Source organism: Triturus cristatus, chromosome 6 (genome assembly GCF_964204655.1).
Source record: "Triturus cristatus chromosome 6, aTriCri1.1, whole genome shotgun sequence".
In the NCBI taxonomy this organism is placed as follows: Eukaryota; Metazoa; Chordata; class Amphibia; order Caudata; family Salamandridae; genus Triturus; species Triturus cristatus.
The window spans coordinates 681,770,389-681,795,371 of NC_140589.1; the positions used below are offsets into that span (position 1 = coordinate 681,770,389).

Consider the following 24,983-nt stretch of genomic DNA (forward strand, 5'->3'; position numbering starts at 1 on the left):
AGCGTTGCGGCGGTGCCCTCTGCGTTGCCAAGGTGTCGTCCTGAAGCGAGGCGGTGCCCAGTACGGTGCCCACAGGTCACGGTGCGAGCAGCGGCTCAGTGGCGGCGTCAGCAGGCATCGTTGGTGAGACCAAGGTCGTGTTGCGGCGGTGCCAATCTGCGGCCCATCAGGACACCGAGTCGGCAGCGTCGTCGTTGACGCCGTCAATTTGCTTTTCCTCTGTTACAGCACAAAACACACAGTCCCCAGTGCGACGGGCAGAAGAGCTTGAAGTCTTTGTTCCTGAGACTTCTTGAACAGGGGGAAAGCTCTACCTCAAGCCCTTGGAGTAACTCATAAAGTAGATTGCAGAAAGTTTAGTCCAGTCCTTTCACTGCCCAAGACGGAAGCAGCCACTGCAGGCAAACACAGCAAAGCACACAGCGAAGTGGTAGGTCCTCCTCACAGCTTCTCCATCTCCTCTTCTTGGCAGTCTTCTTGATCCAAAAGAGTTCTAAAATTCAGGGGTCTTGGCCCCAATATTTATATCCCAAAATCCTTTGATGTCTTAGGCAGAGAGTGTCTGTGCCCAGCCAGAACCAGTTCTGCCTTCTCTGGTGTGACTGCCTGGCAGGAGGTGGAGACTGCATTGTCAGAGGCAGAGGTGCAAGGAAATGTCCTCCCTCTTCCCCCCCATCGCAGCCCGGGTCTATTCAGCCCTTTCCTGACCTACTTAGACTATCTGGAGCCACTCCTGCTCCCCAGCATTCTGTCATCCAAAACCCTGACAGGCAATCCACATTCCAGCAGAGGCACACGGGATGACTGAGCAAGAAAATACCTACTTTCTAAAAGTGGTATTTTCAAACACAGAATGTAAATATCACCTTCGCTAAAAGATGCATCTTTAGATTCTGAGTTCAGGCATACTAAATTTAATTTTCCTACATAGTTCCCAGGGCCAGCTATGTTTATAAGATGTTATAAACAAACTTCCCGTTCTGTCCTATGGGGAACAGGTAGCCTTGCAATAGTGAAAAACGAAATGGACTGTAATTCACAATCAGGACATGCCACACACACCAGGGCATGTCCTACCTTTCACATACACCGCACCCTGCCAACAGGGGTACCTCAGGCCTACCTTAGGGGTGACTAACATGTAGAAAAGGGAATGTTTAGGGCCTGGCAAGTGGGGGCACTTGCCAAGTCAACATGGCAGTTACAAACTGCGCGCAGACTCTGCAATGGCAGGTCTGAGTTACTCTTTTAGGGCTACTCGCGTGGGTGGCACAATCAGTGCTGAAGGCCCACTAGTAGCATTTGATTTACAGGCCGTGGCACACGCAGTGCACTTTACTAGGGACTAACAAATAAATCAAATATCCAATCATGGAAACACCAATCCATAAAACAATTTTACCACGGAGCACTTGCACTTTACCACTGATCAGCAGTGAGAAAAGTGCGCAGAAACACTACGCCTGCAAAAACAGAGTCAAAACCGGGAGGGCAGAAAGCAAAAACTGAGGGGAAACATGCCAAAAGATGCCAAGTCTAACACATGTCCCCTCCAGCTGGAAGTAGGGAGAACTACCCAACCTCCTGGGAGTTCTCTTCACTAAGGCGGAAGAACCTGGACAGACCATCTGCATTGGCGTGTTCTGTGCCAGGACGGTGTTCCACCGTAAAGTCCATTCCCTGTAGGGAGATGGACCACCTCAGCAGTTTTGGATTCTCACCCCTCATTTGAATTAACCACCTGAGGGGCCCAAACAGGCAGGGCCTCAGCTTCTTCAGTGCCCAGACCACAGCGAAAGCTTCCCTTTCTATGGCACTCCACCTCTGTTCCCTGTGTAGTAGTCTTCTGCTAAGGAAGACTACAGGCTGGTTTAGGTCCTCTAAGTTCAGTTGTGAGCACCGCTCCCCCACCATGATCCGAAGCGTCAGTCTGCGCAACAAATTCCTTGGAGAAGTCGGGTGCCTTGAGCATGGGTTTTGTGCACATGGCGGCCTTCAGGGCATCAAAAGCCTTCTGGCACGACTCACTCCAGATCACCTTCTTGGGCTACTTCCTGGAAGTCCTCTCTGTTAAGGGAGCAACCATGGTGCCATAACCCTTAATGAATCTCCGGTAGTACCTGGTGAGTCCTAAAAAGGCCCTCACCTCTGTCTGGGTCTTGGGGGTGCTCCCAAGCCAGAAGGGTGTCAATCTTGGGTTGTAGGGGCGCCTCCTGGCCGCTTCCTACCTGGTGTCCCAAGTACACCACAGAACCCTGCCCGATCTGGCACTTACTGGTCTTGATCAGGAGACCTGCCCTCTGCAGCACCTTCAACACTTCAGCGAGGTGCTGCAAGTGTTCTTCCCAGCTGGAACTGAACACTGCATTGTCCTCCAGGCAGCACTGAAATCCTCCAGCCCAGCCAACACCTGGTTGACCAACCTCTGAAAGGTGGCAGGGGCATTCTTCAACCCAATGCATATAAAGTACTCTGGTAATTAGCAAATAGCTTATCTATATCATTTTGATTGCAGCAAATGTCGCTCTGTGGTGATCGGATAGAGCATATGGGCTTTTTATCCACCTCTGTGCGCATCAACCAGGCACGCAGTCTCCCCCTCTCCTACACATGTTGCCCAGTTATATACTCTCTGACGTATTCCCCCTTAACTGTTCCACTAAAGCAAATTTATTTTCAGCATTCAACAGATCCTCTCTCTGATACGAGCCTGTCAGAATAGGTTGTTGAATAGGCAATAAATATTTTTAGGAACTTCACAACCTTGGCCTTCTTGGTTATTCTTTTAAAAGTTAACGTTTTTGTAAGCTTTTCTGTCTATTGGACTTCAAAAATTCAACTCTTTCAGCCTGGTAAAAGTGAATAGACACACAACTTTTTATCATGGGGTTTTGCCATGTGCAAGGTTCTGATGTCTCCCCTTGCTACCTTTTGGGAAAGAAAACATGCGGTCACCTTTCATCACTGGACTGTTGGTGTATATTAAACTTGTACACTAGTATAGACACCTTTATAACCATGGAACTGCAATCTCCAGTTAACCATATGGCACATACTCGGTGTTGGTCATTGCAGTGCACAGACTTCTTTTCTCAAGCAATAAAATGTTTGTGACAAACTACAGTTCTGACTGCCCGTCATTATCTTTGAAATATTCACACTATCTTCTGCATGCTAATGCTAGTACATACCGCTGCTCTGTAGTAAAAACAAATCGGTGAAAGGCAAATGTTTTCCTGCCCTTTCACTTTTCTTTTTAACCTTTTTTCTCCTACTTCAGGTAAATGTTGGCGTGCTCAAAGAATACAATTTGTACACTAATAATGCCAAATCCTTTCTCTTCCACACTTTGCCACCAGTCTTTCTCATTGCCTCTTATGGACTTTATTTTATTAATGGATTTATTATCCTTTGATGCCATACTGGCTAGTGAAATACATGCTCCTTGATAACCAGTTATAAGAATGCCTTACTAAAGTAGCAGAAGAATTGGTAAAGCAAATAGTCTCGACTATGTGAGAGCTGTTGACTTTGCCCTTGTCTTTTAACCACGTTGTACAGCAGCGGGGCTGTGTAGTTTCGCTAAAAGTAGATTTTGGAAAAAAAGTGCTATGACGAGGCAAGTGCTAGCGCCGTATCATAGCTCTTTTTTTTCATGCGGGACGAGCAAGCAAGGACGGGGGGGAAAACAATGGATTATTAGTAAGCAGAGACCGGGATGGGTAGAGGCCTGGGGGGCAGCAACAAGGAGCAGTGGTAGGTGGGAGAGGGAAGAAACAACATAGGGAAACACTAATCAACAGGAATCAATCTGTGCTTGGTCCATGCTCCAGAGAAAGAAAAGAAAATGATACCTGGCATGCGATGGCCAGTTAGGAGTAACAAAAAAGAGTGTCAATGAAGCCAAAGAGTGGTAAGCAGTGGGCGTGCTCCAAGCCCTTTATTATAAACAATACTCCTCATAGGGACAGCGCTTGTGCTGTCAACAGGCGCGACCTAAAGCGGTTCCATTTGTGTATCAGGAACATGGGGTCAGCTGGATGGTCCCCATTGACAATTTAAATCTATGGTGGCCAGTAGCTGACTCTAGGCACCGAGTGTTGCTTTCGTGCCAATTAATGAAGAGCGCAGCCTAAACCTAGTTCAAAGTATTGATCCAAGGTGTCTACCGTAAGAAGGGACTATTTTAGAGTGCAGAATTAAAAACTGCATTCGGAGAACTATCGTTACAGGTAAATTACTTACTTCTATTTATAGTGCTATCAAGTCTCAGTCATAGGCTACAATAATTTTTTTAATCTGTTAATTCACTATTCTGCTCTCTCGCCTCTTCAGTTACTCAATCCTGCTGTATGTTTATTACGGAACTGTAATCTGCATGTTAATGTTACGTTATTTTTTGTTTTGTGAATTATATGTATCTAAGTGTACCAAATTTTTGTAAGAATAATCATTTCTCTGTCCTTTATAAAATTCCTTTCATTGAAATACTTTTATCATTTCAGTCGACTGGTTGACAACTAGTTCACAACAGCTATATACATGTTGCTGGATAGTTTAATAGTTATTTTCCATGAGGTGCTTTATTGATGTTTTTGGAACTCTTGTTTCTTGCAGCCTTTAGAACTGCTTTGGCACTCACTAGATGAATGGCTTGTACTAATAGCTGCTGAGCTAACGAGAAACCAGCAAGACTCCACCAATATTGCTTCCATCTTCCTCAAGCAAAGAGGGGCAGATCAGCCGACTACTTTCAGTAGTTCTCCACAGTCGGACTCAGTGCTATCTGAGAACAAAGTGAGAATACCTGTGGACATTCAGGAGGGTAATGCCACTGATCTCATGGGGAAAGCAGAAGCAGGCGCTGATGGCGAGGATGTAATCTCTATGACCGCAAATCGGCTTAGTGCTGTCATTCAGGCCTTCTACCTCTGCTGTTCCTGTCAGATGCCTCCAGGGTAAGATGGTTGCAGTTTCTTACTTTATTGTTCTACTTTTTTGTGTTATATGGGTTTAGCATCTGTTTATGGTTTCAAAAGTGGCCGGAAAGTCATGACAGAAGTATACAGCATGTAAAACTGCCTAGCTTTGTCAATTTTTCTAAAATAACGGGTGCACACTGCTCACCGCCATCGGCTATTTTTCTCAAGAGTTGAATTTAGCATGTCTGAATTCTTATTATATGGATGTTTTACATTTAAAAAAAATTGTTTATTTATAAAGTTTTATATAGCATGAACAAGACCGTACGTGGTATCAGAGTGCTTTACAAGAAGGGGTAGGTAGGATATAAATGTGGGATCCAGAACCAAACATACATATGAGCGAGGAGCAGACATTGAGGATTATCAAATGAATAAGCTTTACCACCACAGAGAGACAGAAAAGTAGCAATCTGCATCAGCAGATGAAGCACCGGCTGGTATAAGATCACTATACGAGAGATGCACTCCTAGTGCAAAAACTTGTTCATCAGAAATTATTTCACTTCTGTTTTTTAAGGAAGTGGTCGACGAAATCAAATGGACGTCCGGAGGAAGAGAGTTCAAAATCTTCGGGGTGATACCCGAGAAGGCTCTATCGCAACTGCCTCAGAAGGGAGCCAGTTCAGGGATTTTGGATCCAGGGAAATGTGCTTCTTTCTTTTAGATCCAGTGACCAGTCTGGCAGCAGACTTAAAAGAGAGCCTTAGCGGGGCCAGATTCTATTCAGGCAGGCCGGGTAGTGTGGCACTTGTGTAATCCAGCCTGGGCAACATAAGAGCTTGGACAACAAGTTTAAGGTCATCCTGTGTAAAGAAGGGTTTTAGTTTCCTTAACAATCTCATGTGAAAGTTGACTCATTTGGTGACAATATTGATGTGTTCCTGCAGGGCTGATCCCTGTGGAACCCCAAAGGGAACCACAGAGGGCTGAGAAAGGGATTGATTAACCATGTTTTTTTTGTACTGGTGGTCTGTTCACAAAATGTGGGCTCTCAATCAAGCATGTGCCTCCAGCAACATGCTTAAAAGCGTATAGTAACATAAGAAAGGTATCAGCACGATCCTGGCCTAAACGACCATTCTAAATTACACAAATGCCTCAGACCAAAATGAGTGGTCAACAATATTCCAACTGTTAAAGGGGAAAAAAAACAGGACTGCTTCTGTGATTACATCAACAAATTAAAAAACATCAAATGCTCAAGAGGCAATGGGGTCTCGGAAGGAGCCTGGAAAAGCCACGTGGAGAAACCATACATAGATCAGCCCTCATCCTCCGGCCAAGCAGTCTTAAGGGGTGCTGAAGACTCAAACTAGAGCTCCACCCCCAAAGTATTTTCCACCGCCTCCGTTAGTAGATTAATACAGCTAATGAACAAAGATGGTGCGCCAGGCCCAAACAGCCTTCCAGCCAGCATATTTAAATGCAACCTAGATGCCTAGCCAAGGCTATTAACCCCTCTTTTCAACCATACATCCCTAGTAGGCCAGGTCCCAGATGCATGGAGGGGGGTGTACTCTGTGCCCCATATTTTAAAAAAATGGGAACGGTCAAATCTATCAAATTACTGCCTTCTAGCACTCCTGGACTTAGAATCAAACGCCTTTACTCTAGTTCTGTTGAAACATCTGGAGTCGTGGGCAAGTGAACATGAAGCCCTTCCTTTTTTCCAGACTTTTTTCCAGACTTTTTTCCAGGCTGGTACGTCTACAGTCAATAACATTCCAGCACTTGCGTATGTGAGCCACCGAACAGCACAGAAAAAGCAGCTGCCACTCTTCTTCTGCTCCATAGATCACAGTGCAGCTTTTGACAGAGTTGACAGGCCTACATTGTGGGGAAAACTGGTAGTGTGGGGCGTGCCCTCAAAGTTATTAGGAGCAGTAGTCTCACTATACACAGACTTGGGTCAGAGTAAAAACCTGCCCTAACACTGTTGCCTCCAAATTTCAGATTTACCAGGGCCTAAAACAAGGATGTGTTCTCTTCATCCCCCCCGCCCTCCCCATCTTGTTCAATCAATATACAGCCGACAGCCGACCTGGGAATAGCTGTGGAGGGCAGAAGTCTCATTCTTCCTAAGTTGAGCCTAACCAAACTCTACACCATCTAATATGCTGATAACATCGTAATAATGGATCACACTAAAGCTGGGATCCAGAGGTCCCTGAATAATCTAAATATTTATAACAAGAGAAACCATCTTAGGGTAAATCAAACCAAGACTATGGTTGTCTTCTTTGGGAGATATAAGAACAAGAAACATCTTACCTGGCATCTAGGGAGTAAGATCATCGACAAAGCCTAGAAAGGGAATTATCTTTGTCTGGTTCTAAGAAAACTGAAAACGCAACAACCTCCTAAACTCCCTGAAGAGGTAAGGTGCTGCAGTCCTATATATGGCATCAGCCAACTGAACAGGATATTAAGAAGCACTTCAGCCATGCCCAAACTCAGGGCCATGAATGCAACCCTTTTTCCTGCCCTGCAGTATGGTCAGCAGGCCTTCCCTGGTACCTTTACACCAGCCTTGGAGCACATTATTGCACAGGTATGAGGAAAATATTCCTGCAACCACGCTACACTCGGTCGGTCAAAACTCAGACTGGAATTTGGCGTGGCAAATCAAGAATAAGCTTGCAAATTCGCCATACTGGAATAGTCCAAAAGACACACAATTGATGGACTGAATGCAGAACAAATCAAAACATTCACCCTCCATTCAAGAGATCTGGGTTAAATCCATCATTCTTTTGCTCACCATGCCACCCCAGTTTAGACCTGGCCATATGCAAATCAGTCTTGACCCTGTGCCTCATGGGAACAGTCCAGCCCGAACTGCCAAGCCTTGTCCTCCCTGGACCAGAATCTAGCATCCTAGGACCGGCTTCGGGGGTTTCACCCCTCTTCAGCCAGGATAGCTTGACTCCAGTGGCAGTGAGCCCAGGACCCATGTCTGGGCATACCTGGCACACTTAGGGCGAGAAAGCAAAAGAGACACAATTGATGGACGGAATGCAGAACAAATCAAAACATTCACCCCCAGTCAAGAGATCTAGGTTAAATCCATCATTCTTTTGCTCACCATGCCACCCCAGTTGGCATGGCATGTTGAGCAGAGCAAAAAAACGATGGATTTAGGCCCTGATCTATGTACTGGGGTGAATGTATGACATTGTTCTGCATTCTGTCCATAAACTATAGTTTTTGCATTTGTCACCCAGAGTGGGACGGGTATGCCCAGACGTGGGTCCCGTGCTCTCCATGCCACTGGAATCAAGCTATCCTGGATGAAGAGGGGTGAAACCCTGAAACCGGTCCTAGGATGCTTGTTTCCATTCCAGGGAGAACCTGGCTTGGCAGTTCGGCTGGACTGTTCCCATGAGGCACAGGGTCAAGACTGATTTGCATATGGCTGGGATCAAACTGTAATGGCATGGTGAGCAGAAAAACGATGGATTTAGGCCCAGATCTCTGTACTGGGGTGAATGTATGACATTGTTCTGCATTCTGTCCGTCTAACTGTTGTTTTTATTGGAATAGTCCATCAGGGTCTTGAGGGTGCTTGCCAACTTGCTAATAGCCCACTTAAAAGTCATTTTCGAGATCCAGGACAACCCCTGGTATCAGTACCTGCATGATGCCATCATGTCTTTCAACATAGATCAATCTGCGTTCAAGAACTGAGATATCCCTTACAGAGCGTGAAGAAAAGACTACAAACAGGCACATGAAGACAACGTCGAACTCAGGATTTAACCTTACTAAAGAACTTGGTTACCTTACTCCCCCTGAACAACTCCTACCTGGAGGGGAAACCTTAACCATATCTACTAGAAACACTAAACAAAATGACTCTCAGAGCAATTCTGTACATGAGACTATTGGGCTTACCAGTACCAAAATGTAATTCAGCATGGGCCTTCCATGGCGGGAATGGAGCTTGCATAATCTGTGACTACAAACCTGAATCTTTGCTGCAGCACCTGTGCTACTGTCCCAAGCTAGACTTATCTAGGAGGAGACTGCTGAAGTCGATCTTTTCAGCTCAAGCCAGTCGCACCTGTCAAGAAGCATCTGCGCTCTCCTTATCTCAAGCTAGTGCATATGTTCTATCCAGGTGTGGGAAGTTTGTTGACGAACTTAGAGCCTTGTTGCTCCCGCAAGGCACCAATACACAGTATCCCAAGATGGTCAAAAACCTGATCACCAATTATTATATCTATCAGGTCTGAACTGTCCCACTAGGACTGTCAAGGGGGGGGTGTTGCCTAGTAGTGCGGGCCCAGTTAAAGGACTATGGTTAATTATGATTACAATTATCTACCGCTGTGGCTGCTAGTGGGGACACAAGTAAGATCATCAGCTCCGCTATCCCACTGTCAGTATTGCTGTCAGCGGCCCCCTACAGTCATACTACATGTAACTTCTATATGTTTGTTACAATGTCTTTTTCTAAACCTACCTAAAGTATCTGAGATGGTAGGGCAAGATTTATTTTAAAGATATTGGCATAAAGCACTTTACTCAACAACGTATTACGCTAGACTTCCTTATTTTGCATAAAGCGCCTTAAATTATACTTTCTGTCACCCTTACCTTTTAAATTGCGAAGCTGTTTGCAGAAACATGGGAGAACGCTCTCTGGCACCCCCAGGAGTGAAGGCTTTGTGCAGGGCACGTGGAGAGGCAGGCAGTAGAGTGGCAGGCACCTGATCAAACATACATTTATGCGCAAATTTTAGATTGCGATATATGTAAGATCATAAGAAATGAATTCCTCCTGGCTAATTAATTCCTATAGGCTATATATTTTTATTTCACGCATCCTTTTTAACTCCTATGCTACTATGATTGTTTTATCTTGATTTTATTGCATGGATAAATTTAGATTATCATTTTATTCACTGAAACCATAAACTACTACAACTCTATTTACCTTTCCTGCTACTTTCTATCTTCTTCCCCCAGGAAGTGTTTCAAGACTTGTACTAGAAGGGGTTCTGCAGAGCTTCACCCTCCAGAGAACTAGGCAGACTAGATAGTTTGGCATCTTCCTGCCCTCCTCTTTGGTTTTTCTTTCCACTTTACCTAGCACTTTCTATCTCTCCTAACACTCAGCCCATGAGAAGTGGTTTAACACTGCAGAGAATAAAATGTGTGCAATGGGCAGTCCTCTTAGATATTGTTGCCACCTGCTTCCTTCTCATTGATATCCCTCACCTCTTCCTAGCTAACTGCTCTTCCCATCTGAGGGGAGGAAGTAGGGAGCTGGGGAACCGAAAGGATTGAAGAGTGTCCTTGGCTAACCTTTATCAGCCCTACCATCCCTTATCTGGGACAAGGGTACAAAACAACCCAGACATCTCCTGGGAGTTTCCCGCCATCTCTCCCTTTGGGAGAAAGTGTACATGTGTTATTGTACGTAGCCTTGGTGGTTGCCATCACTAGTTAAACCCATTTTGCTTTATAATCCAGTATCTGGTATGCTTTCACCTACTGGAGATCAACAGTCGTGAAAATAAAACATGTGTGCTTAATAATGAAATTGACTCATTCTTTTAAGTTATCCACATTAGTGGTAATTTCCAACACAAAAAAATGAAGACCTATATCTTCAGGCATGGTACTTTTTCTTTTGCATGAAGATCAATCTGCCTTTCAATAAAGATTGTTTCCAGTTCTGTGTCTATCCAGAAATATCAATATGTGTCAAAATAGTCCAGCTTTGAAAAGGATAGGTTGTACAGTGGATATAGGCCCAGAGGGCATGGTTTGCGTTGGTTAATGCTGTTCGACACTTCCAGTCCCCTGTGTTAAGGGGGGGAGGGGGGGGGCTGTCTAAGGTGAAGTTGATTTGAACATGCTACGTTGACATCAACAAGTTCCAGGGCAACAGAACAGAAGACAGTCCCTTTGTGCGCCCAAGCACTGGTGGATAATCCCTGGTACCTGCAACCTTGCTTCTGTACGTTCATAACTTGCCATTCACAACAGAGTAGGGATCTGTGATTATACATATTCTCAGGCAAATGAGAAAAGTACACATAACCGTCAAACATTAAGAAAATCTTCATGTTTCTCTTTTCTGTTCACGTAATGTTTTCGTGCTTTTTTCAGAATGACTTCGCCTCGTTTCATCGAATTTGTGTGCAAGCACGATGAAGTTCTTAAATGCTTTGTTACAAGGTGGGTTAAGTGACATCTCTATTTTTCTCAGTTAAGATTTGTTCATTTCGATAAGCAATGTTTTTATCGCTAAATGCAATTCTCAAATAGCAGATTATGAGAAAGCATCCTACTGATGTTATAAGAAAATATCCAGTTAATATCACAGATTTTGTTGCATATGAAAGTTCTTAAAACTTTTTCCTCCATTTCTCGGAATTGTGTTTATTCATTTAACTCCTTTTCTGTATTTTCGGATGTTATTATGAACAATACAGAAATGTAGTTTTATATTCCCTGCTTGCGTCAAAAAATCTAATTTGTGGTTTGTTTGTTTCTCATGGTTTAACCTGATGCTTTTCAAAAAATGTCGTTTTCCTTTTTATTTAAATTTCTGCAAATGACTGGTTATGAAGGAAGTGGTCTATAATCTAGAAGCCTACCTGGCACAGGTACTGAGAACAAAGTAGCCTTATAGGTTGATTAAACTCTAAACATCTGCCTCTGTATTGTGATATGAATAGTTTTTCAGCTTTTTGAACAACACTTGTTTAAAGCCGTCATCATGGAGATGTGAAAGAACGCTATTTTTTGGGAGCAGGTGACATAAGGATATTACAGATCTATCCTCAGATTTCCTGAATGAATTTACTGGATATACATTTTCACTGATGGCTAACAAACCGGTAGTTTACTAGAAACAAATACCCTTCTAGACCAAATAGTGTCCAGTATTCTTATTTTATGAGAGCATAGTTCTCCATTTTGGGGTGCTTTCAAACTAATAGACATGTGCACATCTATGCAGATCAGTTTTTAAAAAACATTGCAACAATGAGAGTAGAAAAACATGGCTCCCTGTACATGTTACAACTATACCACAAACGGACTCTATCCCTTTAAAAACTTCCAGCGATGAGGGGTGTGGCCTGACTGGCAATGGCAGTAAAGGTGTAGAAGTGGAACTCAACTCTGGCTGTCTACTTGGCTTCACCGTACAGTAGTTCCTGCCTCGGGGGTCGTAGTGCGCCTTTTATGGAGGTAGGGGGTCAGAAGTAGTGGTTTGGTCACCAGGGGTGGAAGCAGGGACTCTGATTGGCTGCAACATTCAGGAACGGGATGGAACTTGCAAGGCAAGATATTACCTATCTGTTGCGGGAAGTTAACCTCAGACTAGTGCTGCCAATGTGGTTGTGACCACAAAGACGAGAGGGAAAGCTACGAATAAGATAGTAATGACCCACTAATGCAGAAAGCCGGTGCTGCCAGAACTGCCAAAGTATAAACAGAGCGTCCCTGGGTAGGGTATGCTCCTGGAGCACAAAAACAAAAGCAGAGTGCAGGGTGTATAATCGGACCCACAGGGGAAAGAGAAGCACCAGGCACTGGGTGAATGAAAAGACTTTAGAAATAGCTTGGGCAAGGGAGATCCCCTGAGACACAAACTGGTTTAAAATTCAAAAACTGGTCAGCTGCCTCTAGAGACCCTCCAACAGGACAAGTGCATAGAGCAGACACCTGAAGGAATATACATACACAAATGATGGCTCAGACCAGACAGTGGAGCCCTAAATCAGAGATCTTAACCCTACACAAGCACGATAAAGGGCAAGGCCCTGTTGACGGAGACATTGTCACATTGGAGAAGCACGTTTTAATTTTAAACAAGGAAAGGTAAAGGCACTGAACTCAAGAATGCTTTAATGCACCATACCCAGAAGTGAGTTCTACAGAAGAAGCTAAACCAGCAAAGTACTAGTAAGAGTGTATTCCCCTGAAGTGAACATGTCATGCAAATTCATTAGCATGAGCAGTACACGTGACGTTGAAATGCCATAGAGGAAAGACTAGGTTTAAGCAGCGGTATACAGACACTGCCTAGGCGATGGCAGCAAACAAAACCAAGAAGATACAAACTATAAAGGCCATGCTGCTGCACAATGCAACTAAAAAGCAAGAATGACAAGAAGCTGAGGGACCATATGACAAGACCCAGTGCCAAAGGAGAACTGGGCGTGAACACAGAGGATGGAGACGTCACACGCACCTTTATGGTACGTCTTGTGATCCTCAGGGAAGAAGTATTGTCCGTCAAAACTGACTTGCAAAAGGGAATCAAAGTAACCCGGGAAGATGTGATGGACTTGGGCAAAGGTGAGGGTGGATAAATACGTTCTTGACATGAAGCATTATGGATATGGATTCCTGCTTTGGGAAAACAGAATGTCATTCTTCAGGAAATGTAAGATCTCAAAGTAATTGCGAAGAAACATGAGGATTAGAGAAGGAGTTGAGGGCAAGAATGTCAAAACATTTACAGAATCATTTTGCAGCTTATATAGAACAAGCATTTACAATGCAATTGGTCTCGCATTTGCTAGAGTTTAAGCTATTGGCATTGTAAATGGCAATGCCTTTTATTTATCGGTTTTGAAAAACAACATATAAATAAAAGGCATTTTCATTTACAATGCCAATAGCTCAAACTCTCACAAATACGAGACCGATTGCATTGCAAATTACTAATAACATGCCCAAGGATTTAATGGATACAAACAGATCTTTTATTTAGGTGCCTTCTCTAAAGCTCCCAGCTGACCCTGTGGGTAGGTAGATTTGCACCATGCATGTAAAACCAAAAATGACAGAATGAGAAGTAAATACGTTTAGCAGAACTCATTTAATTGAATTTATAAGAAGAATACATTTAGTTTAACGCTGCAAGGAGTCAAGCTCACGTTTTGTAGCTTATGTGTAGATGTGTGTATCCGATGTGTCACCCACTGAGTAGTTTTACGGGGACTGGAACTTGTGACCTGCAGCATAAGCAAAGAGGTCAGCAATAATAAAAGTATTTGACCGTGCTTCCCTGCTAGAAACCAAACCCGCAGCCTATAGATTTCACCCAAGGCTCTGCAGCAAACACATTAATAGTCTAAACGATTTCCAGTCTTTAAGTACAGGTTATGCACGAATTGTCAGAGCAAGTGCATTAGCCCGCTGAGTTCTTTTACTAATAACATGCCGAAGGATTTGATACAAAAATAACTTTTTCTTTAGCTGCCTTAACTACCTAAGCTGTCATGCACTGCCTTGTGTTTCGGCCCAATAAAGTAAGATAAAACAACTTTACTAAGACGGGTCCCCTCCCAGTTTGGTTGAGGCAGAGTTTGTGAAATTAATTGCACATGTTTTAGCAGAATAAAGGCAGACTGACTTCTACCCTAGTGCACCGTTCGGTGCTCTAGAAATGAGGCGCACTACTTGATATGATATGTCCAAAGAAGAGCCCTCCTTATTGTGCATGTTGTACTACAACAACCATATAGACCGACTTGCATTGTTCCTCTTACTTCTGTATTTAAACCCTAACATCGTGCTTGCCACCAACAAAGACTCGCCAACAACAAAAGCAATGAGAATATTAAAGATAAGTAATAGTTGTATAATAGCCCCTGAACTGCATCTGTTACAGGCCAGTTGAGCATGCTCATACTCACGATTGTTATTGAATCCAGGGACGTGAACTCGCCTTTACTGCACGTCTCCCTTCGTCGCTACCCTGAAGCAATCATTCTTGTGAAGGACATAATAAGAATTATGTCCCTTCTGTTGTATATAAGGCTAAAGACACACTCCTATCACATAACTGTGCTTACTTCTAAGAAAAAAATGGTCTTTGCAACGTGGTCAAACTTCCTATCCAGTACCCGTACTTCTGTTTAAATGACCCGGTGGTTTGTCACATGGTCAACCTAAAGCTCGAAAAAAGACTGAAATTGCGAAAAAAAGACTAATTCGGTGCAATTCAACTCACTGTTAACCTTCTTACTGACTCATCGTGAACCCATCAATCATAAATAAATTCACTTGCCCAACAAATATAACAAATAAAGGAATAATAACAAGTGACAAAGTAAAACAAGCCGTCCACAGACCTCTACCCCGATCGCTGCGCGTGCCCCGGTCTGTCTCCCTTGAGAGGCATCACGGCAACAATAGTTCTCGTTGACGGCAGCGCTTCGCGCTGCAACGCCAGCGAGACCTAAAAACAAAGCAATACCCCATTCAGTCTAGTAAGAGTTCATAGAGCAGCCACAAGCAATAGGTCCAAACTGATGAAGTTTCGCTTATTTGCGGACAATGAACTCTAATGTCGAACGTCATGGGAGGTGAAAATATCTCATATAATGATGTACTTATACCAAGACCAGTCTGTTGCTGCCTTCCATAGCCGAAAAGCATTCAAACCATTGACTGACTTTCTCAAAAGTAAAGACATATGCTATAGCTGGGGCCACCCATATTATAACTAGTATTTTGTTTTTGTCTTTGCAGAAACCCGAAAATTATCTTTGACCATTTTCACTTTCTACTGGAGTGCCCTGAATTAATGTCCAGATTCATGCACATAATAAAAGCCCAGGTATGCAATTCTTTACTGGAATAGGGGTTTATTAGTATTGATTAAAAACACACAGTCCCAAAGATAAAATGTTTCATGAAATGTTTCGGCTGTAAATTGCAAATTGACGTAATGCAAAATGGCTAGTTTAAATGTATTTTCTGCATTCAAATTCTGAAATAGTGAACATATTTTGCTTAATTATATCAAGAATTTATTTTCAAAACAGTAGTGCCTACTAGGTACGCAATCAATTTATGCCAATATCAGTCCTTTTCCCAATTCATACTATATTTGTGTTTACATTTTTAATGCTTCCTTTAGTCTTTTGAATGTACGTGAAACATCGGTAGATGATTACGTTAAATAGTGAGTCCATTTAAAAAAATACAAGTAACTTTTATTTAGAAAAAACATTAAAACGTTACAACAACCGATGTCTGGTAAAAAACACGAAACGACTGGGCTATCTTTTTTTTCATGATAGCATCCATTGCACAATGGTCCTATTTGAAAAGGGTTGTGTGTCAGAAGTAGTGGAGATGTTGAACCCTCCGTTCCGCGTAGGGTGTTCACTTACGATTCTCTCGCATATATCATGCATTGCATTCTCCAAGTGCAGGAGTAATTGCCACACCATCTGCAAATCTTCCGTGCTAACTTTTCAGCAGGTATAACCACCAATTTGTATCTTGTGAAAATAAGTGGTAAATACCAATCCAAGCAGAATTCGGTGCAGTAAGCACTGAATTCAGCATGTAAATCCACCATTGTTTGTGAGAAAATTCGAATAAGATGTACTCGCTGCATGTGGTACACACCTCATGCAGCGAGTGTGCTATACCTAATCTACATCCACCCCACTTGGAACCATGGCCTTAGTGCCTTGTTTCCTCTGGATTTGGGTGCAGGGGTGTTCTGCTAAGGGCCCATAACAGACACTGGACTATATGGCAGTTCCCCAGGTTCTTGTGAGACTGCCCTTTACTCATGAGGTCAAGGATCCTATCCGAACACGAGTGTAGGTCAGCACAAGAATGGACTGTGGGTATTTGGACTAGGCCCATCATTTTAGTGGCTATTTCTGGATGGATGAGCGCATTTGTGTTTCTGTGTAACCTTTGGAAAATTGTTCTCTTTTTGCAGCCATTTAAGGAGCGTTGTGAGTGGTTCTATGAACACCTGCTCTCAGGGCAGCCCGATTCGGATATGGTGCACAGGCCAGTGAGCGAAAACGACATCCTGCTAGTGCACAGAGGTACCACATAGTAAACTAATATGATTGTTTTAATTGACAAAGTGCTCATTTGAAGAAGAGAAGCATTCATTATTATTACATATCTAGATTCTATTTTTAGGAGTAGCTGTGAAGTTGTGTTTAAGTCGAATTGTGAGAAGCTGAAGCAAGGGATTGCTGTTCGTTTCCATGGAGAAGAAGGCATGGTATGTTGCTGATGGGAACTACATGCTTGTCATGTAACTTGATTTTTATCATAATTTTTTTGACCGTCTCCTCATGCTTGTCATTCATGTTTTTGGTGTAATCCTTTTGTTGGAAAGGGTTATTGAGTAATTAAGGAGTAAACTAGATATAATTAAAATAAAAAAAATCCATGTGTCCTTTACACAACTTTTCTATGCAAGCTTTAGTTGTTACCCGATAGCTTGCTACCATGGGCACTCTAGTATCTTCACATGTCACCAGCTCAGTGCCACGTTCCTTATCTGTACCGCAGTGGCCTTCTCTTAAAAGACGGACACTGGTGGAACACACGCTCAGTCCAATTGCTGTGAAATTACAGTGGGTGAGGTTCAGATAGCGAGACTTGCCCACAATAAAGGTCCAAATAATGGGTAATCAAAAGCAAAAAAAATCCTGGGGCATTAAATGGGCGGAGTTAGTTTTGCTCTTGCATTTAATCAGTATATTGTAGGTTGGTCGCTTAAAGCTTGGAGACAAATTGGTCTCTGGCAGGCCCATTTCACCCCTCAGTGAGATTCCGTCCCAACCCTAAGGTGTAGCGAAGTACTTCGTGACTGCTGTTTGAGTAAAGTATAAGACTTAAACCGCTCATGATGTTTCAGCCAGATGAGAAACCTTAGCAGATCTTAATCTGATAGACATCTAGCCTCTGATTCTTTACCTGTAAACTTCCAGACGTCAGGCTGGATCCAAAAGATTTTTTATAGCAGTACCCCTACACGTCGATAGGTGATGTCTGTCAACTGCGCATGACGTTGTCGGCATCTCGTTCATCAACGTCGTGAGTCCGCGTCGTCAATATAGGCGCCACCCTGGCGCTCTGACGTCAGTTGTTTTCTTTCTGCGCCAGCCAGTGCAGATCCGTTGAAGAGAGCAATCTTTTGTCGAATCCTTTTGGTGTGTAGGTATGTCTAAAAGACCTCTGGGTTCAAGCCGTGCGGCACCTGTTACTGTGCCATGTCGGTCACGAACCCCCCTTTAGTGTGTCTCTGGTGCCTGGAGCTCGACCACGACATCAAGTTGTGCTCCGATTGCCGGGCCGTGGCGTCGAAGGCTTTGAGGGAGCTGTCCCTATATCGAATCGCGGCACGGTGTATGGTACCTCAGAGGTCGCCTCGGCTATCTCGCTCCCGGACTCAGTCGAGAGAAAGGTCCGGGCACCATGCTGGGGAGGTCGAAGACTTCATCCGTGAAGTGATTGCGGTCAGTTAGAAGGACCATGAAAAGCACATGAAGTTGCAGCACGCTTCGAAATTCACCCTTTCCGTTGCGCAACAAGACTGAGGAACCTCAGCTTTCGAGGCCCCGCTCCGCGGAGCGGTTGCCTGGGTTGGCTCTGCGTTTCCCTCCCTTTCCGGGGCCGAGAACCACCCCTGCCCAATTAAAATAATGTTATTTTCCCATGTGAGCCATATTTGAGCAGCCTGACCCTGCCGGCATGCCTTTGGGCCCCGCAGGCTCAGAAGGAGATCCTGTTGGTCCCGAGGCTCCAGCCATGGCCTCCTCTTTGATCTGGACCAACGCCCGTTGTACCTCTGCGACCTTCCCCAGTGCCCCATCCAACGTGAGGCCCTCTGTCACCAGCACCCATCGTCGATGCCTCCCCCATCGTCATTCCAGACGACACAAAGCCAGTTGGTCATCCACTTGCACCGATGGAGCCGTACGGCTCCATGCTGTTCAACCTATTCTGAGGGGTTAGGAATGGATGATGATGATTGGGAGAGGCAGCAGGATCCGTTTGAAATCCCGCAACCTAATCAAGACCTGGACTAGTATGACGACCTGGGTGATGCCAGTGGCCCGGACACTGCTCCAGATTCTGGCATGCTGTCTCCCCCTAACCTGGCTGCGGAGGAGTGAGCCTCATTTGCAATGGTGCTGCATAGGGTTATGGAGGTCTTGGACTTGTAGCTTTCTACTGTGGCAGTCAAGACTAACGTCTTGACTGAGGTCCTGCAGCCTGGTGTCTCCTCCTCGGAACCCTTGCTGCCTTTTAGCGAGGCCTTGACACTACTGGGCACTTGGTCCAAGCCCAGCACACCAGCTCCTGTGAATAGAGCCTTGCCCGCTTCCACCACCCTGCACTGGATGACCCAACTTTCCTCCCCACCCATCCCACTCCATTAAGCTTGATGGTTCAAGCATCCACTTCCCGGGAGGTGTTCCCTTCTGCTCCCTCAGATATGGAATCCAGAAGGCTGGACAGCTTTGGTAAGATCTTTTCTTCCGCCAGTCTAGTATTGCGATGGGTAAACACTGCATGCCTCTTGGGCTGTTATTCCCATTCGAGATGGGATACAGTTGCCCAGGGGCTGCCAAGAGTCTCTGAGGAGGACCGAGCTCTCCTCTCCCACGCTATTTCAGAAGGGAGAGATGCAGCAATGTTTGCCATACACTATGGCTTAGACACCACAGACTCACTAGGCAGAGCGATTTCCTTGACGGTGGCTTTAAGGCGCCACACCTGGCTGAGGACGTCAGGTTTTTCAGGGTATGTACAAGCTAATCTTATGGACATGCCATTTGATGGCTCCCGTCCCTTCGGCGACAAGGCAGATGCAGAGCTTGAGAGCTTTAAGGACTTGCGGGCTATGGCCAAGTCCCTAGGCCTCACCACATAATCCCGGCCTGTGTCTGCTTTTCGCCCCCTTCATACTACGAAAGTTCTTCCAACCGTGTCAACCCTATTCCAACCAGAGGTCCCCGCAAGTACAGCAACCTCTGCGGGGCCACGGATGCAGTAACCACGACCCTGTGGGTCAGGTGGACAGGTGCCGATTCAAGCCACAAACTTCCTCCTCCAATGCAATACCTTCCTAGTCCAATCCCAACGGATCATGGATATCCAGTTGGTGGCCGGATATCCCATCACCACCACTGGTGAGATATCACCTCAGACAGGTGGGTGCTGCAAATAGTCCATAGAGGCTACTCTCTCCCCTTCTGGACTACCCCTCCCTCCATGCATCCAACTTACGATCGGCTGATGGAGGATCACATTGCCTTACTCTGCGAGCAAGTCAAGACTCTCTTGGCCAAAGGAGCTATAGACAGAGTTTCCGGGCCAGAAATAGGCTGTGGTTGATATTACTCTATTTTCTGGTTCCAAAGAAGGATGGAGGCCTTCATCCTTTTCTGGAACTTAGGGCCCTCAACTACTTTCTCAAAAAGGAGAAGTTCAAGATGCTCACCCTTGCTCAGGTCCTGTCTGCTCTCAGACTGGATGGTAGTGTTGGAGTTGCAGGACGCCTATTGCCATACCCCTGTCCTGCCAGCCCATCGTCGCTATCTGTGGTTTACGGGGGGCCACAAGCACTTTGTTTACCCTGCTCCCCTTTGACCTCACCAGTGTGCCTCACCAAGGTGATGGCGGTGGTCGACGTCCATCTCAGCAGATCAGGGTTTCCAGATTTCTCTTATCTCGATGGCTGGTTGTTGAAGGTGGGCTCATCCCAAGCAGTTGCCTCCCACCTCCAGACTGAGGCGAACCAACTGCATTCACTGGGGTTCACTATCAATGTGCTGAAGTCACACCTGACTCCCTTTCATTGTAATTGTTCTGGACACTGTGCAATTTCTGACTTATCCTTCCAAATGACGAGTCTAGGATATTCAGGCAATGATACCGATGTTTCAGCCTCTATTGTAGATGTCGGTGAGAATGATTCTGAGGCTGTTGGGCCTCATAGCCTCCTTCATCCTGCTAGCAGACGATGGCACATGCGGGCTCTGCATTGGGACCTGAAGTTCCAATGGGGCACAGCATCGGGAAATCTCACCGACCTAGTTCAGATATCAGAGGGCACTGCGAACGACCTGCAGTGGTGTCTGGCAAACTGCGATTGGGTCAGAGGCAGACCCCATCTCCTATCCCCACCAAGATCTCACAGAAGAAACTGATGCATCCCTTCTGGGATGTGGCGGCCATCTGGAAAAGGTGGAGATCAGAAGACTCTGGTCTCCGGGGAAAGGCAAGCTCCATATCAACCTGTTGGAACTTTGTGCGATCCGATTGGTACTGAAAGCTTTTTTACCATCCCTCAAGGGAAGGTTAGTTCAGGTGTTCACAGACAAACTACCGCCATGTGGTACTGCAACAAGCAGGGCGGAGGGGGTTGTTAGACCCTTTGGGCCCGATTCACAGAACTAACTTAAGACAAAATCCTAAACTTACTACCATTTTGGTATTCACAGAAGGCACTTACTCATTTCGGTATTCACAGAAGTTAGGAGTCCTAACTTTAGGACTCCTAAATGCCTTCTGTGAATACCGAAAGTCTTAAAATTAGGATTTTTCTCAGTTTAGTAGTAGTATAGTTAGGACTCCTAACTTTAGGACTCCTAAATGCCTTCTGTGAATACCGAAAGTCTTAAAATTTGGATTTTTCTCAATTTAGTATTCCTAGGACTACTAAATTGAGAAAAATCCAAATTTTAAGACTTTCGGTATTCACAGAAGGCATTTAGGAGTCCTAAAGTTAGGAGTCCTAACTATACTACTACTAAACTGAGAAAAATCCTAATTTTAAGACTTTCGGTATTCACAGAAGGCATTTAGGAGTCCTAAAGTTAGGACTCCTAACTTCTGTGAATACCGAAATGAGTAAGTGCCTTCTGTGAATACCAAAATGAGTAAGTGCCTTCTGTGAATACCAAAATGGTAGTAAGTTTAGGATTTTGTCTTAAGTTAGTTCTGTGAATCGGGCCCATAGTCAAGAGACCTTGCATCTCTGGACTTGGCTGGAACAGGACAGTTCCATGGTGGTTCTACATCTGGCCAGTTCTCTGAACGCTAGAACAGACTAACATAGCTGCCTGTGCCTTGCGGATAACGAATGGCGTCTCCATCCTTAGGTGGTGCAAGGTCTTTTTCAACAGTGGGGAGAGCCTTGGTTATATCTGTTCGCCTCCGAAGAGAACACTCCATCTCAGCAGTTTTGCGTATTGGAGTTTCCAAGGCGGCTCTCATACGGCGACACTTTTCGTGAGTGGAGCACAAGCCTCCTGTAGGGTTTTCCGCCCATACCACTCCTGCCCATAGTGATCAAGAAGATCAGGAGTGACTGAGCCCAGTCATCCTTGTGGCTCGGAACTGTGCATGGAGAGTCTGGTATCCCGAGCTTTTGCAAATGAGCATCGATCCTCTAATCAGTCACTGCAGCAGGGGAGGGTCCTACACCCGAACCTGTCCACTCTCCGCCCTCTTTTGTGAAGATTTGGTGGTGACCGCTTTTGACCTTCCTGCTGAAGTCTTTGAGGTTATTCTGGCAGCCGGACTTTCCCCCACGAAGTCTGTATACGCCACCCGATGGCAAAAAGTTTGTAAATACTGTACAGAAAGTTCTGTTGTCCACTTGTCTGCCCCCTCTATCAAAAAGCCTTCTTTGCATTCTTTCCTTGGCACAGCACAACTCCATCTAGGGGCACTATGAAGGGCTACCTTTCAGCCCTGTCTGCTTTTCTTAGGCTGCCAGATCAGCCATCACTTTTTAAATCGCCTCTTGTACAGAGATATTTGAAGGGGTTTACCCATCTGTTCCCCCATTCTCCTTTTGTTATTCCCCAGTGGGAGCTAAATTTGGTCCTTACCTTTTTGATGTGTGCACAGTTTGAACCTCTGCACAATTGACCTCTCTGGCTGCTCACTATCAAAACAGCCTGTTAAGTGGCAATAACTTCCAGGAGGGTGATCGAACTGCAGGCACTGTCATCTCAGCCTCCTTACCTGACTGTCTTTCCGGGCAAAGTAGTGCTCTGCACTAGGGCATCTTTCTGCCTATGGTGGTATCACATTTCCATGGCTGAATCTGTTACTCTGCCCCCCATCTATGCACCTCCCCATCCTTCCAAGGAAGAGGAGCGTCTCCACTATCTGGAATTAAGTGCGATCAAGGTAGAATGATAACGCTCTTTTTAAGAGTTCTGGGTGGACGACCAACTGTTCGTTGGGTACGTTGGAGCAAAGAAGGGGCAAGCTATTCCGAAGAGGACCATTTCACGCTGGGTCATGCTCTGCATAAAAATGTTATGCCTTGGCGATGAAACAACCTCCTGAAGTCCTTAGAGCTTTTTCTACCAGGTTGAAGGCAACCACCTCTGCTCTTCAGTGTGGTGTCCGGGTTAGTGACATCTGACAAGCAGCCACGTGGCACACATTCACCAGATACTACAGCCTTTATTCTCAGGTCTGCAGGGAGGGCCTCTGTGGCCACTCTGTCTTGCAAGATTTCTTAGTCTGAAACCTCTGCGCAGTCCCTCCTCCGGGGATGGTATTGCTTGGGTATCTGTTCAAAGATGAGGAATCTGCGGCTACATGTCTCTGTCAGATGGACAAGTTACTTACCTTCGGTAATGCCTTATCTTGTGGAGACATGATCTAGCCACAGATTCCTTTCCGACCCACCCATTCTCCCTGCACTGCAGATTGGGTTAGTGCTAAGGCTGTTTCCCCTTCAGGGCCTTAGTTTTTTTTTTTGACACCCCACAGTCAGTCACTTCATGGCTCAGCGCGTCTGGTGTGGAAAGTCGTGGAAAGTACTAATGTCGGTGTGCATGGGTGGTGCCTATATAGACGACGCAGATGTCACGATTACCATGAACCTGCCACCTATGACGTCACGCAGAGTTGATCAACGCCACATATCGGCGTGCAGGGTTCGTGCTATCAAATCTTCCAGATCCATCCTGACGCCTGGAGGTACAAAGGTATGGAATCTGCGGTTAGATCATGTCTCTACCAGATAAGGCATTACGGAATGTAAGTAACTTGTCCTTTGTTGCCACCTCTAGTACAAAGCTAATAAATCCTAGACAAATCACTATTAATGAACATGTTTTAATTATTCTGAAGGTGTGCTTTTTATTATTTAGTTGTCTTGTTGATTTCTAGAATCATACACATTCTTGTAAAAGTTGTAATAAAATGGATATTTGCTTATTATAAAACTCTTTTTTCTGTATTTTTTTCTCCCTTTAGGGCCAGGGTGTAGTGCGGGAGTGGTTTGATATTTTGTCTAATGAAATCATTAACCCAGATTATGCACTGTTCACTCAGTCCGCTGATGGTACGTAATTTGCTTGTTAATTACACAATTATATGTTGATTATCAAGAGGATGTGAGTGTAGTTCCGTAGGGATGCAAAATGTCTTTGATCTTCCACAGAAGATTGCACATACACAGCAGATGTATGTGTGTGTGTGTGTGTGTGTCTGTGTCTGTGTGTGTGTATATATATTATCTACTGGCGGTCGCCAGTAGATAGCTATAGTTAGGACCGAGTTTCCATAGGAAATCTGAAAATTCTATTTTGAATAACTTTGGCGCCGGTTGACGAATCCTCGCGAAATTTTCAAAACTAATGGGGCGCTCCGCTCAGCTCCTACCCTGAAAGTCTCGGGGTGATTCGTCAAGCGGGGGCTGAGAAAAAAGGGGGTTCCCAAAACGCGTTTTCCCCATGCATTTCCCCATAGGACCTTTAGTCGAAGGTACAGCCCGAACGGCTGAACAGAATTACTTGAAATTTGGCAAAGAGGTAGTCCTCAGGTCAGGGATGTGCCTTTTGCATATATGGAGTCAATCTGTTCAGTAGTTCCTGAGAAAATTGCAGTTAAAAGTACATAAATATCTATAGGCGCGCACCGTGCGCGCACGGTGCGCGCACCTTAACGTGTGCGAGCGTAATTCTGATTGGTGGTTACATGTCAGTCAACGTTCGAATCGGTCGATCAGGAAATGTCGGCCGCCATTTTGTGTGTTTTGTGTGTGACAGTGAAAAAGAAAGGTGGAGAATGTGAAAAGGGGGCATGGTAGAGAGTTCCTGACCCCCTAGTCTTTGTCGGGGGGTCCCTGAAGGATCCCGAAGGGTGAAAAAAACATTTGTTTTTTTTTTTCAAAAAATCGCGGGGTGCGCGCACCGTGAAAAACCTTAAAAAAAAAAA

At 45.0% G+C, this 24,983-nt stretch overlaps 1 protein-coding gene across 2 annotated transcripts in view; it reads left to right on the forward strand.

The window, feature by feature from the left end:
- HACE1 (HECT domain and ankyrin repeat containing E3 ubiquitin protein ligase 1) overlaps positions 1–24,983 on the forward strand; it is a 339,965-nt gene that overhangs the window by 154,871 nt on the left and 160,111 nt on the right. For both annotated transcript variants that reach the window (XM_085611183.1, XM_085611184.1), the window contains exons 12-17: positions 4,618–4,958; positions 11,106–11,174; positions 15,492–15,579; positions 16,705–16,816; positions 16,904–17,001; positions 24,021–24,108. In XM_085611183.1, coding sequence (XP_085467309.1) covers positions 4,618–4,958; positions 11,106–11,174; positions 15,492–15,579; positions 16,705–16,816; positions 16,904–17,001; positions 24,021–24,108 — 796 coding nt within the window. The remainder of the gene's footprint in view (positions 1–4,617; positions 4,959–11,105; positions 11,175–15,491; positions 15,580–16,704; positions 16,817–16,903; positions 17,002–24,020; positions 24,109–24,983) is intronic.